The sequence below is a fragment of the Bidens hawaiensis genome, unplaced genomic scaffold, assembly GCF_021521415.1.
Source record: "Bidens hawaiensis isolate Kalapana, Puna unplaced genomic scaffold, B.hawaiensis_p1.1 tig00048746_1, whole genome shotgun sequence".
NCBI classification, from domain to species: Eukaryota; Viridiplantae; Streptophyta; class Magnoliopsida; order Asterales; family Asteraceae; genus Bidens; species Bidens hawaiensis.
Genome location: NW_027506089.1, coordinates 81,074 through 93,160, shown reverse-complemented (window position 1 = coordinate 93,160; position 12,087 = coordinate 81,074). Strand labels below are relative to the sequence as shown.

Sequence of the window (12,087 nt, the reverse complement as noted above, 5' to 3'; positions counted from 1 at the left end):
AATGGGGCATTTTACCACTACGTCACTTTTTGCGAAAGTAGTCATTGTCGTCTGTGACACCTCATGTCGCATAACCCTCTATGTGCTTAGTTATTACTGCACGTGGTCTTATACTCTATGCAATAAAACTTGTCTAAATTAGTAGTCTTAAATTTCGAGGTAAAATATAACTTTACCCCAGGAGGATGCTTAATAAGGTAATAATATAGATATATAGATTAATTGGTTATTGCTTTATATAAAGTTACTCTGGTTTACATATTAATTGATATATTCTTTAGGATCTGAGAGAAAAATGGATGGATGGCAGAGAAGAATAATTAGGATTATATTTTGGCATTAGGTTTAGGTCTGTCAAGAAGAAGAAGTTGCCACTTTCTTTTTCTATTAATTTGATCTACCTTCACCAATCAACCGTTTTTTTAAACAAAAGGTATGGTTTCTATTTTCATTTTCATAACATTATTGTTATTATTTTATTTTTGTTTGGAATTGGATTAGGTTTAAATTTCTACAAACACATGCAACCCACAACCTTCAATTCCTCTCGGTTCTATCTTTTTAGGTTTTCAAGTTACTTCTATTTAGATTTAGATTTTCTAGGTGTTTAATTTGCATGTGTAACTTGGTGTTTGTGATCATTACGTTAATATGGATTTAAATTTGTGACGTAAATTCGTGCGTCAAAGTATTCTTCATTTTATTGCAAAGAGGAAACAAATGTGGATCACATCAATTTGCATGCAAAGTTTCCAAAACCATAAGTCAAAAACCCCCCTTTTTAGTGGTGGAGAGGAAGAAACGTAGGAAAACGAGTGGTTTACAATTATAGTATATAACAAATAAGAAGTTTGGTGTCGTAAGTATCTTTGTTGGGTCACATGGTGGCACCGAACTGATCGTAAATATTATTTTTGTTTTTTAGTTCAGTCACCGTAATGAATGTAACGGAAACCGACCGAACGCCAATTTTCTTTTTAGTTCCGGGATCATAACAAACATGATGGAAACCGACTTAATTCCCGTAGACTCACCGCTCGGGATTGACAAATGTCGGGTTTTACTAACGTTCGAGTTTTACCAGCCAACGCCACCACATTGGTCCACCACTCCACCTCAATTTTTATAAGTTATTGTTTTATTTTGGTTTTAATTCTGATACAATAACGCACGTCACTGAAACCGACCGAATTCGCGTCGGCTTACCGGCTTCCGCAACTGCTTGTTAGGTCACTTGGCGGCACCGAACTGGTCCGTAAATTTTGTTTTTGCTTTTTAGTTCGATCACCGTAACGAATGTAACCGAAACTGACCGAACGCCAATTTTCTCTTTAGTTCCGGGATCATAACAAACATGATGGAAACCAACTAAATTCCCATAGACTCACCGCTCGGGATTGACAAATGTCGGGTTTTACAACGTTCGAGTTTTACCAGCCAACGCCACCACATTGGTCCACCAATCCACCTCAATTTTTAAAAGTTTTTTGTTTTATTTTGGTTTTAATTCCGGTACAATAACGCACGTCACTGAAACCCACCACAAGAATTTTGTCCTATCCAGACAACAATTTCTTAACTTTTCCCGACAACATGTAGTTGGGACAAATCTAAAATACTTACCCCGACTACATGTTGTCGGGAATAGTGTTGTTGGTATAGCTTCGTCCCGAAAAGTAACATAATATCTTTCCCCACTACATGTTGTCGAGATAAATATTACAAAAACTTTTTTAAGAAAATGTTTTATTCTTTAATAAAAAACATAATAACATTTTATAATTAAAAAATATAATATTCATTTATCTATGCCAACGACATGTTGTCGGGATAAAATTTAAATATTATTTTATTTCTTCATCTATACCAACGACGTCTAGTTGGTATAGATAAATGAAGAAAATAATATTTAAACTCTATCCCGACAACATGTAGTCGGGAAAAAAATTACATAAAATATCTGAAAAAATCATTTATTAGTTTATAAAACGAAAAGAACTAATAATAAAAAAAATGAAAAACCTGTACCGACGACATGTCGTCGGTATAGGTAAATAGCATCATTAAAGTTTGCTGCTAATGCCTCGCCGGAGATTTTGCCGGAGAACTTTCCGAGGACGAGTTTCGAGACAAAAAACATAACAAACGTGAGATACAACGCAATGTCAAACATAATATCCTAACAAAGTTATAAATAACAACAAAACAATTTATTTCTCATTAAATCGATGTTAATCGGTATTACAAATTACATACAAACACGAGATACGAACAACTTCAAAAATGAAATATAAAAACTAAGGAGATCTTGATGGTGTGTTAGTTTGAAGGAGCTCTTAATGGTGGCAAGATGGAGGCGGAGATATTGACGGTGGCATTTGATGGAGGTGGTGGCGTTTGATGGTGGTCGTTGAAGGTGACGGTGGTGGTTGAAGGCAGTTTAGATTTAATTGTTGCAAGTTGAAGGTGGTGGTTGATGGAGGGTTTGGTGTTAATGAAGTAAGTGGATGGATGATGTAGATTTATATTGAAATGGAGAAGATGGTGAAAGAATGAGTGTTGTTAGCCATTGGATCAAAATTAATCAAGGGCCATAAAGCATTTTCAATATATCACACAGATCGCGACTTTTACCGACGACATGTCGTCGGGATAGCACTCCACAAAAAATAATAGCGGGTAAATTTCACTTAGGCGCATAAGTTAAATTATTTTCAAAATATTTCAGGAAACTTTTCCTGACGGCATGTCGTCGGGATAGCACTCCACAAAAAATAATAGCGGGTAAATTTCACTTAGGCGCATAAGTTAAACTATTTTCAAAATATTTCAGGAAACTTTTCCCGACAACATGTCATCGGGATTAGTTAGCATATTTTTAATTTTTATTTGTTTTTTATTTATATGTATAATGCTTTTAAAAAAAATAAAAAATAAATTTTAATTTTCTATCCCGACGACATGTTGTTAGGATTAGTTTGTATTTATTTAATTTTTATATGTTTTATTATTTATCGTGTATTATGTCTTAAAAATAAGTAAAAATAAAATTTTGTTTTTCTATCCCGGCGACATGTCGTCGAGATAGGATGACATTTTTAATTTTTTTTCATTTTTAATTTATATCTCAAATAATTATTTTTATATTTCTCAACTAATTATTTTTGTGTTTGTAATACATACAATGATGGCTATAAGCATACATACATACATACATACATACATATATTGATGATTAATCACATGTCGTCGGCATATAGGTTTTGCCACAAAACGTTTACATACATACATACACATACATTCATACATAACTACTTACATACATGCATATGCACATACATACATACATACATACATATATACATACACACATACATACATTCATACATAACTACTTACATGCATACATACATACATACACAGACATACTTACATACATATAAAAATACACATACATACATACACACTTGCATACAAACACATACACATACACATACATGTATACATTATTACATACATATGCATACACATATGTACATACATACACACACAGAGATACATACATGTACAGACATACATACATATACAAATACACATACGTACATACGCATACACATACGTACATACATACACACGTACACACATACGTATATACAAACTTTACATGCATATACTTTACGTGCATTATACATACGTACATTGATGGTTAAATATATGGTTACATGTACACATACATTCATACGTACATGGTTACATGCATACATACATACACACATATATAAGCCATACAAATACACATACACACGGTTACTGCATACATATACATAAACATATATATATATGTATGTATATGTATATGTGTATGTATGGTAAGCGTGCTATACATATGGTAAGCGTGTTAATTTTTTATTATTATTTATAATTTAAGATGATTTTAATGAAAAGGAAAAATAAAATATAAAAACTCTATCCCAACAACATGTCGTCGGGATTGGGTAGTTAATTTTTTATTATTTATTTCTAATTTACGATGATTTTAAAGAAAAGGAAAAATAAAATATAAAAACTCTATCCCGACAACAAGTCGTCGGGATTGGATAGTTAATTTTTTATTATTTATTTCTAACTTACAATGATTTTAAAGAAAAGAAAAATAAAATATAAAAACCCTATCCCGACAACATGTCGTCGGGATTGGGTAGTTAACTTTTTAATATTTATTTCTAATTTACGATGACTTTAAAGAAAAGGAAAAATAAAATATAAAAAACTCTATCTCGACAATATGTCGTCGGGATTGGATAGTTAATTTTTTATTATTTATTTCTAACTTACAATGATTTTAAAGAAAAGGAAAAATAAAATATAAAAACTCTATCCCGACAACATGTTGTCGGGAGAAGTGTCAAGTCAAAGTTTTGGTTTAGTCAAACATTCTCTCGTGTATTAACAATTGACACGTGTGTTGCCCTGTCAAAAAATTTGGGATTTCTTATCCCGACAACATGATGTTGTCGGGATAGGGTTGGATATACCGACAACATCCTGTTGTCGGGATAGGTGTCGTCGGGATAGGCTAATTTTCTTGTAGTGACCGACCGAATTCGCATCGGCCTACCGGCTTAACGCTTGGGTTTTACCACCGTCTGAGTTTTACCGACTTGCCTGGCGTTACGCAACGGGTAAAAAAAACAAAATGCTAACAAGATCTTCTGGTGCTAAGATTTAACAAACAAAAACATTAAAGTTTTTGTTGATGCACGTGTTTGACACGCTTTTGCTTAAAAAAAATCACTTGTTTTTCCCATAGTTGAATAGCAAGAAGCAGTTTATCATGCCGGGATATAACCACAAGTTACATAACAATTGACTATATCAAAATTGCTAGAAACCCCCGGTGAGATATTTCAGAATACGCGTTTCGTGTCAAGGCTGTCTCATGGGTAAGCTAAACCAGGCCATGGTTTTAAGTCTCCAGTTTTATAGGGCCTCTTATCTAAAATACGGTTATGTATTATGGGTTTTTAAACATAATTTTTTTATAATATGTAATTCACTGATAGTAATTGACTGATGCGCCACAAACTAAGGTCGAATGTTTCATATCCATTATCACTCCATTCATCCATATTCCGTAATTCTTGCATACTCTTTAGTACAAAATGCCTCAACATTTTAGTTAGTTTTAAGCCTCCGAGTACGTTGAGCCAGCCCTGTTTCGTGTATTCTTTCACACGTCTAGCCAAACTCATTTAACTACACTAAGCGATCGGGTTTAATGACTAGGTTTTATGAACGATAAACTCACCTGCTCCAAATCTACTCCTATTAATCACCCATGCCTGCGCGTCGTCATGGAGCATGCATGGCAATTTGCTTGCATTGGTTAAGGTGGACGTGGCACTCCTTTCAAGTACCCTCTACTAACATCAATTTGCACTAGTTGGTCATAGTTACTGTTTGAATAGCATTTAAAATAATAAAAATAAGAAATAAAAAAAAACGTGGTTGCTTAAAATGGTTGATATTCCAACAATTTGGCCTTATATAAGAACATGAGTTAAGCATATGTATCAGTTCCTTAGATATAACAAGTGTGTGTGTTTGTGTGTGACAATAACAGAGTTATAATGAAGGATCAAAAGCAGGAAGACTACTGTGTGGCAATACCGCTATTGTTCAAAGGCGGCGATGTGGGAACAAAGGCGGATGAGGTACAATATGCCAACATTGCAGGCAATGCCTCGTTCATGAATACTTGTTTCAATGGCCTCAATGCTCTCTCAGGTTAGTTAGTTTATTCATTTTTTACTAAATCTTGAGCTTTCTGTTCTTTTATAAATTATCTAAATATATGAACAACTATTAGGATTTATATATGAACAACAATGTTTAGAAAACTGGCATTAAAACCTATAGGATAAAACAGAAAATCACAAAACGTTGATCCGCAATGGCGGGGCAGACACGCCGGAAACGGTGTTGATATCTTGCGTAGCGTATATGCTGATATCTAGCGTAGTAGCATATATGTATCTAGCGTAGCGTATATATTCATAGTATCGTATATGTATCTAGCATAGTGTATATGTTTGTAGTAGCGCATATGTTTAGTTGCCTATAAATATGAGTTTGTAATCACATTTACAACTTGAATGAGATCATGATTTGAATTTTACTAACGGACGTAATGACGGTGCACTTCGGCATTAGTGAGGAGTTTTTTATTCATTGGGAGTAGGGGGATGAAACATTGGCTTCTTTAAAACTCTTTGGTCCCCGCTAAAGCAAGAAATCTTTTGGAAGCAATCAAAGAGATAACGAAATATTTAATATTTTTTTATATTTTCTAGGCGAATTAATGGCGCCATGGCGGATTTGTGGGCAAGCACTATACCGCTAGATTAATAGATTATGGTTTGCTATCGTGTTATTTAAAGGGCAAATACCACCAAAAAACCAACATATTTTCTATTTTGCTCACAAAAGTTCTGCAACTCGACTTTTGCATATAAAAATCCTTCCACTTGTTAAATTTGAATATAAAAGTTACTCAACTCAACTTTTGCATATAAAACTCACTCAACTCAACTTTTGTATATAAAAGTCTATTAACTCAACTGTTATATAAAGTAGTAACAAGATCCTTATCTTCAAGGTCCAATAATGATAACGAGTCTAACAATTTCTAATCTTCGTGACTTGCTTCATAAGTAGTGTCCTATAATCATCCTCTTCATTATTTGGGTAGTACTCCATTTTATGAAAACACGTGGATAACCCGTAAATAAATAACATCTACAAAAATAAAATAATGTATGAAGAAACCATATTACTACAGTTAAGAATAATTTAATATTAACTCGATACTAAGATAGACATAATACACTAGATAATTAGCAAACATACATATGGTCAAATACTCAAATGACATGAAACTTAATAACTATAAAACTTAATATGTGGATAGTCTCAAACAGGAATGTAAAAAAAATAAAAAATAAGAAAAACTTGTAAGAATGAAAAATCAAGAAACACAAATCGGTGATATCAAACAAGAATAATAAACAGCGATATATGTATGTTCATTCTTGTGATTCGATTTCAAGTTTATTTATTAATTTATATTCCAATTGCATACCTCGTGTCGATTTCAGGTTGCAAAAATTTGCCGATCGTTCGTTTCATGTTCGTAACCGTGAGTTGTTGTTTCAGTTTACTAGGGTTTATATATAAAAGTTGAGTTTTGTGACTTTTTTATGCAAAGGTTGAGTTGAAGTACCTTTATGTTCAAATTCAACAAGTGGAAGGAATTTTATATGCAAAAGTCGAGTTGAGAGACTTTTGTGAACAAAACCAGGGGGACTTTTGTGAACAAAACCAGAAAATATATTAGTTTTTACAATATTTGCCCTTATTTAAATTTAGACTTTGCCTTGGGGAAATTAATAAAAGTTATACTATTTATTAATTTAATCATAACGTGAAACTCGTTTAGGCTGTTATACTATTTTGATAAAAGAAAATTTGTTTTGAGAAGTGTGAGAAATTTAAGAATATAAAATATTAATTCTGTCAATTTATAGATTTTATAATCAAAGGCGCACCAAAATACAATTGCAAAGTTAAAGTCAAAAGTTAAATTTGCCATTATTCTTTCGTGACTTTGGTTGAGTTTAATACAAGTTATACTATTTATTAATTTAATTATAACGTGAAACTCGTTTAGGCAGTTGTACTATTTTGGTAAAAGAAATTTTGTTTTGTTTTGAAAAGTGCAAGAAATTTAAGAATATAAAATACTAATTCTGTCAATTTATAGATTTTATAATCAAAGGCTCACCAAAATGCAATTGCAAAGTTAAAGTTCGTGTCAAAAGTTAAACTTGTCATAATTCTTTGGTGGCTTTGGTTGTGTTTAGACTGTAAACTTTATAAATATGTATCTTGAATTTCATGTCAATTTGCACTTGTCCCTTTTATGTTTTAGGAGCTGTTTAGTAGCCTCTTAATGGTCATTATTGACACAAACACCGTAGATGTTGGCTCGTTGCTACTACCGTCAACCGGTTGTCACTAACCACGAGTAAAAAAATAAGAAAAAAAATAAATATACCAAGGGAACTTTAGCCTGATCGCATTAACCTGCTTTTTATGTTCATTTTGACCTGAACCCATATGTTTCAGAGTTGGTTGTTTCGATCCAAATCGCATTCTACCCAAACCAGTTTCAGCATGGTACACAAACCAACTGAACAGTTGGTTTTGCCACTCATAGTTAATTAATTTCTGTATTACTTAAACAACAGCAATAAAATGATCCAATTACAATAGAGAGGCAGGTAAGCGAGACTAAAAGGGATAACACCCCAACTACACTCCAATACACAAACTTCGGACCAAAACCATCCACCTCAAGAGCTCGAACTCCAAACAGAACAAGTAAGCGTAGGTTGTTTTCCAGGCACGTAATGCCTCAATGCTTATAGCATACCACCGACATCAATAGTTAGAAGTAGTGATGGTTCGAAACCGTATTATTAGCCGCACAATTTGGACTTGAACCTAAGGGCTTCATACACCATATATGAGAGTATAAGACCATGCAGCATGTATATAGATTGCATGGTTCAAAAGTATGAATTTGACCATGGTTGACTCGCATTTATATAAGATAATTGCACTATAAGAAACCTGACTTGTTCATTTTGATTGATTTCTTAGGAGTTGGAATACTCTCAATTCCATACGCGTTGGCATCAGGAGGCTGGTTGAGTTTAATACTACTTTTCCTAATCGCCAGCTCAACCTTCTACACTGGATTATTAATCAAAAGATGCATGGATCTTGATCCAACAATAAGAAGTTACCCTGATATCGGGGACCGTGCATTCGGGAAAACAGGAGGAACAATAGTATCAATCACTGTAAACATAGAACTTTACATGGTTGCAACCGGTTTCTTGATCCTCGAAGGCGATAATATGAGTAGCTTATTCCCAGACATGGACTTTTACATTTATGGCACTCATATTGCTGCAAAAACCGGATTTGTAATCCTTGTTGCCATCATTATACTTCCCACAAGTTGGTTAAATAGCCTAAGCATCCTTTCTTATATATCAGCCAGTGGTGTTCTAGCCACTGTGATCATCCTAAGCTCAATCTTCTGGGCCGGTGCATTTGATGGCGTCGGTTTTGAAGAAAAGGGTAAATTTGTAAACTGGAATGGAATCCCGTCCGCTATTAGCTTATACGCATTCTGCTATTGTGCTCATCCCGTTTTCCCTACCTTATATACTTCTATGAAAAACCAGCATCAATTCTCAAAGGTGCATAGGACTATATAAGGATTTGTATGATTGAATTACTTGAAAACATGTTACTAAATAACTGTTTTTGTATTACATTGCAGGTTCTGTTCCTTTGTTTTGCCTTCTGTACAATTACTTACTCACTAATGGCGGTTCTTGGTTACCTAATGTTCGGTTCAAATGCGGAGTCACAGATAACCTTAAACCTTCCAACGCATCATATAAGTTCACGATTGGCCATATGCACCACTCTCGTCACGCCAATAGCTAAATATGCACTAATGCTAACACCGTGTGTTAATGCTATTGAAGCACGGTTTCAGTCTTCTTACAACAAAAGGAGGTGTAGCTTCTTAATTAGAACAATATTGATGATTAGCACTGTAATTGTAGCCCTAGCCCTTCCCTTTTTCGGGTACCTGATGTCACTCGTGGGGGCCCTCTTAAGTGCCACGACTTCTATAACAATACCGTGTTTGTGCTACTTGAGGATCTCGGGTATTTACAGGAGATTTGGAGTTGAGGTGGTGATTGTCGGATTTGTTGTGTTGAGTGGTTTAATTGTTGCAGTTGTGGGTACTTATGTATCATTAGTAGATATAATAAACCATTTATGAGCTGTTAGATTCAAGAGATATGTTAAATTTTTGATGGGAACCAACTGTTGTAAGTTAAGTTCCTGAGGATAAGCTTATGTAACTTCTTTACGTTTCTATGATTAACGTTTAACGTTTTAAGTACTTCCATTTTTATACATTATGGATTGTTAATCTTCATGTTTAAACTTAAGCCATCTAGTAACAAGTAAATATTAAGACAAGTAGCATAAGAATCATAACCGGATAATAATCTAAATGTGTACCCGTTAACCTCAATGCAGCTCTCTCCGGATATCTTTTTCAGCCGTTTAAACCGCATACTCTTTCTAAGCCGGGCTGCATCTTCCCACTTGCACACTTCTGCATACTTATTCGCAGCCATAACCAAATTAGCACTCCATCTTGGCTCCAATTCAAGCAATTTCTTTTGTACTTTCTCCCCAATTTCATCAAAATCACTAGCACTGTGAACACTGCAAGCACCGAGCAGCGCTCTCCAGACGGTCGGATCAGGTTCAATTGGCATGTTCAAAATGAAGTTGTACGCTTCGGTGAGATGACCAGCTCGACCCAAAACATCCACCATCGCACCATAGTGAGTTAACCGTGGCGTAATCCCAAAAACACGTTCCATCTCTTTAAAGAATCGGTACCCGTCCTCCACATATCCAGCGTGACTACACGCACAAATAACACCAAGAAACGTCACGTGGTTTGGTCGGATTATTGAAGCACTTTTCATTTCGTCGAAAAGTGCAATGGCGTGTGTACCTAGCCCGTGTTGCGCTAACCCTTGAATCATCGCACTCCAAGTCCACACGTTCCGTTCACGCATATTGTCGAAAACCAACCTCGCATAATTCAAAGCCCCACATTTCGCATACATGTTAACAAGCGCTGTTCCCAACCGACAATCGAGTTTAAACCCTTTCATAACTATTCGGGTATGAACGCATTTCCCGAATGTTAAGTTCCCAAGCTCGGCACACACCGTCAGCATCACCACCAACGTCGTCCCGTTCGGTTCGATTTTAACATCTCGCATCTTCATAAACCACTCTACTGATTCGTTGAACCACGAAACGCGAAAGAAAGCGGAAATAATAGTGTTCCAAGAAACAACATTTGGGTTTGGCATTTCATCGAACACCTTGCGTGCATGGTTGATTTTTTTACAAGAGCCGTAGAAATGAATCATGGTGTTACGGACGTATACGTCAGCATCCAGCCCATGCTTAAGGCAGTCAACGTGGATCTGCCGGCCTTCTTCAAGGGCTGATAACGAGGCACAAGCTTTGAATAGAGAAGCGTAAGTAAGCTCGACGGACTTGGTACCTGAACAACGTGTCCGTTTAAAAAACAAAATTGTTTGTCTGTCATTATTATTATTATTATTATTTGCTTTTGTGGTGGAGTAAGTCCGGCGGATGGCATTGTTCCATGACGATGTGCTAGAGTGTTTCCGCAGCATTTCTGTCCTATCATACTGGTCATATAAGGTTTATATATTTACTTATATTGCTTGAACTAGGTAAATGGCTCGTGTATTATACGAATGAAAATTAATAAATTCATAAGGTAAAGGTAACATATATGATTGTTTATTTGAATGAATATGAAATTATGAATTTATGTGTAAGATGATTTGACGTAAATATTATGTTTTTTTTTTGTAATTGGAATAAACCGTGTGAATAGAAAGTTATGAGAATTGCAAGTTCACTATGTAACAATTTAACGTGTTTGCTGGTAAATTTGTTTTTAGGTGTGTAAGATTAGAATATCGCATTGTCACTAGACGTAAAATTTGTATGAGCAAGTAAAATATAATATTGAAAAATATTAAGTTACAACATGTGGTGAAATCATATATATAATGAAAGTTATTGATTAGGTAATATATAAAATTGCATTTTACAAAAATATATGAAAGCGATTACGTTTGATAATATTTTGTGAAGAAAGCTTAAAAATAAAGGAATAGCTTATCAATGTCAATTCTCTTATATGATGAAATGACTTGATTTTCTATTTTGACTATCTAGCAACATAATTTAGTAAATTATAAGTAATTAAAAATAGATGCTGCATAAATATTACTAGCTGGCTAATTATAGATGAGATGACAAACAAAGAAACATATTAAAACATATTTAATTTTAATTCTAATTTAA

At 34.3% G+C, this 12,087-nt stretch overlaps 1 protein-coding gene and 1 pseudogene across 1 annotated transcript; one reads left to right on the top strand and one right to left on the bottom strand.

Moving 5' to 3' along the window:
- Positions 1 to 5,630: 5,630 nt before the first annotated feature.
- On the top strand, positions 5,631 to 9,931 carry LOC143616666 (amino acid transporter AVT1I-like). The gene is made up of 3 exons (XM_077089430.1): positions 5,631 to 5,787; positions 8,725 to 9,332; positions 9,416 to 9,931. Exons 1-3 carry the CDS (start codon positions 5,631 to 5,633, stop codon positions 9,929 to 9,931), a joined length of 1,281 nt encoding a protein of 426 aa, XP_076945545.1.
- Positions 9,932 to 10,070: 139 nt separating this feature from the next.
- LOC143616664 (pentatricopeptide repeat-containing protein At2g36730 pseudogene) lies at positions 10,071 to 11,384 on the bottom strand (annotated as a pseudogene).
- Positions 11,385 to 12,087: the final 703 nt, after the last annotated feature.

What these genes read in the sequence shown, in the direction of transcription:
- LOC143616666 (XM_077089430.1), top strand. Translation starts at nt 5,631, where the DNA reads ATGAAGGATCAAAAGCAGGAAGACTACTGTGTGGCAATACCGCTATTG. An exon ending in TGGCCTCAATGCTCTCTCAG is followed by an intron (nt 5,788 to 8,724) that starts GTTAGTTAGTTT and finishes TTGATTTCTTAG; the next exon opens with GAGTTGGAATACTCTCAATT. An exon ending in ACCAGCATCAATTCTCAAAG is followed by an intron (nt 9,333 to 9,415) that starts GTGCATAGGACT and finishes ATTACATTGCAG; the next exon opens with GTTCTGTTCCTTTGTTTTGC.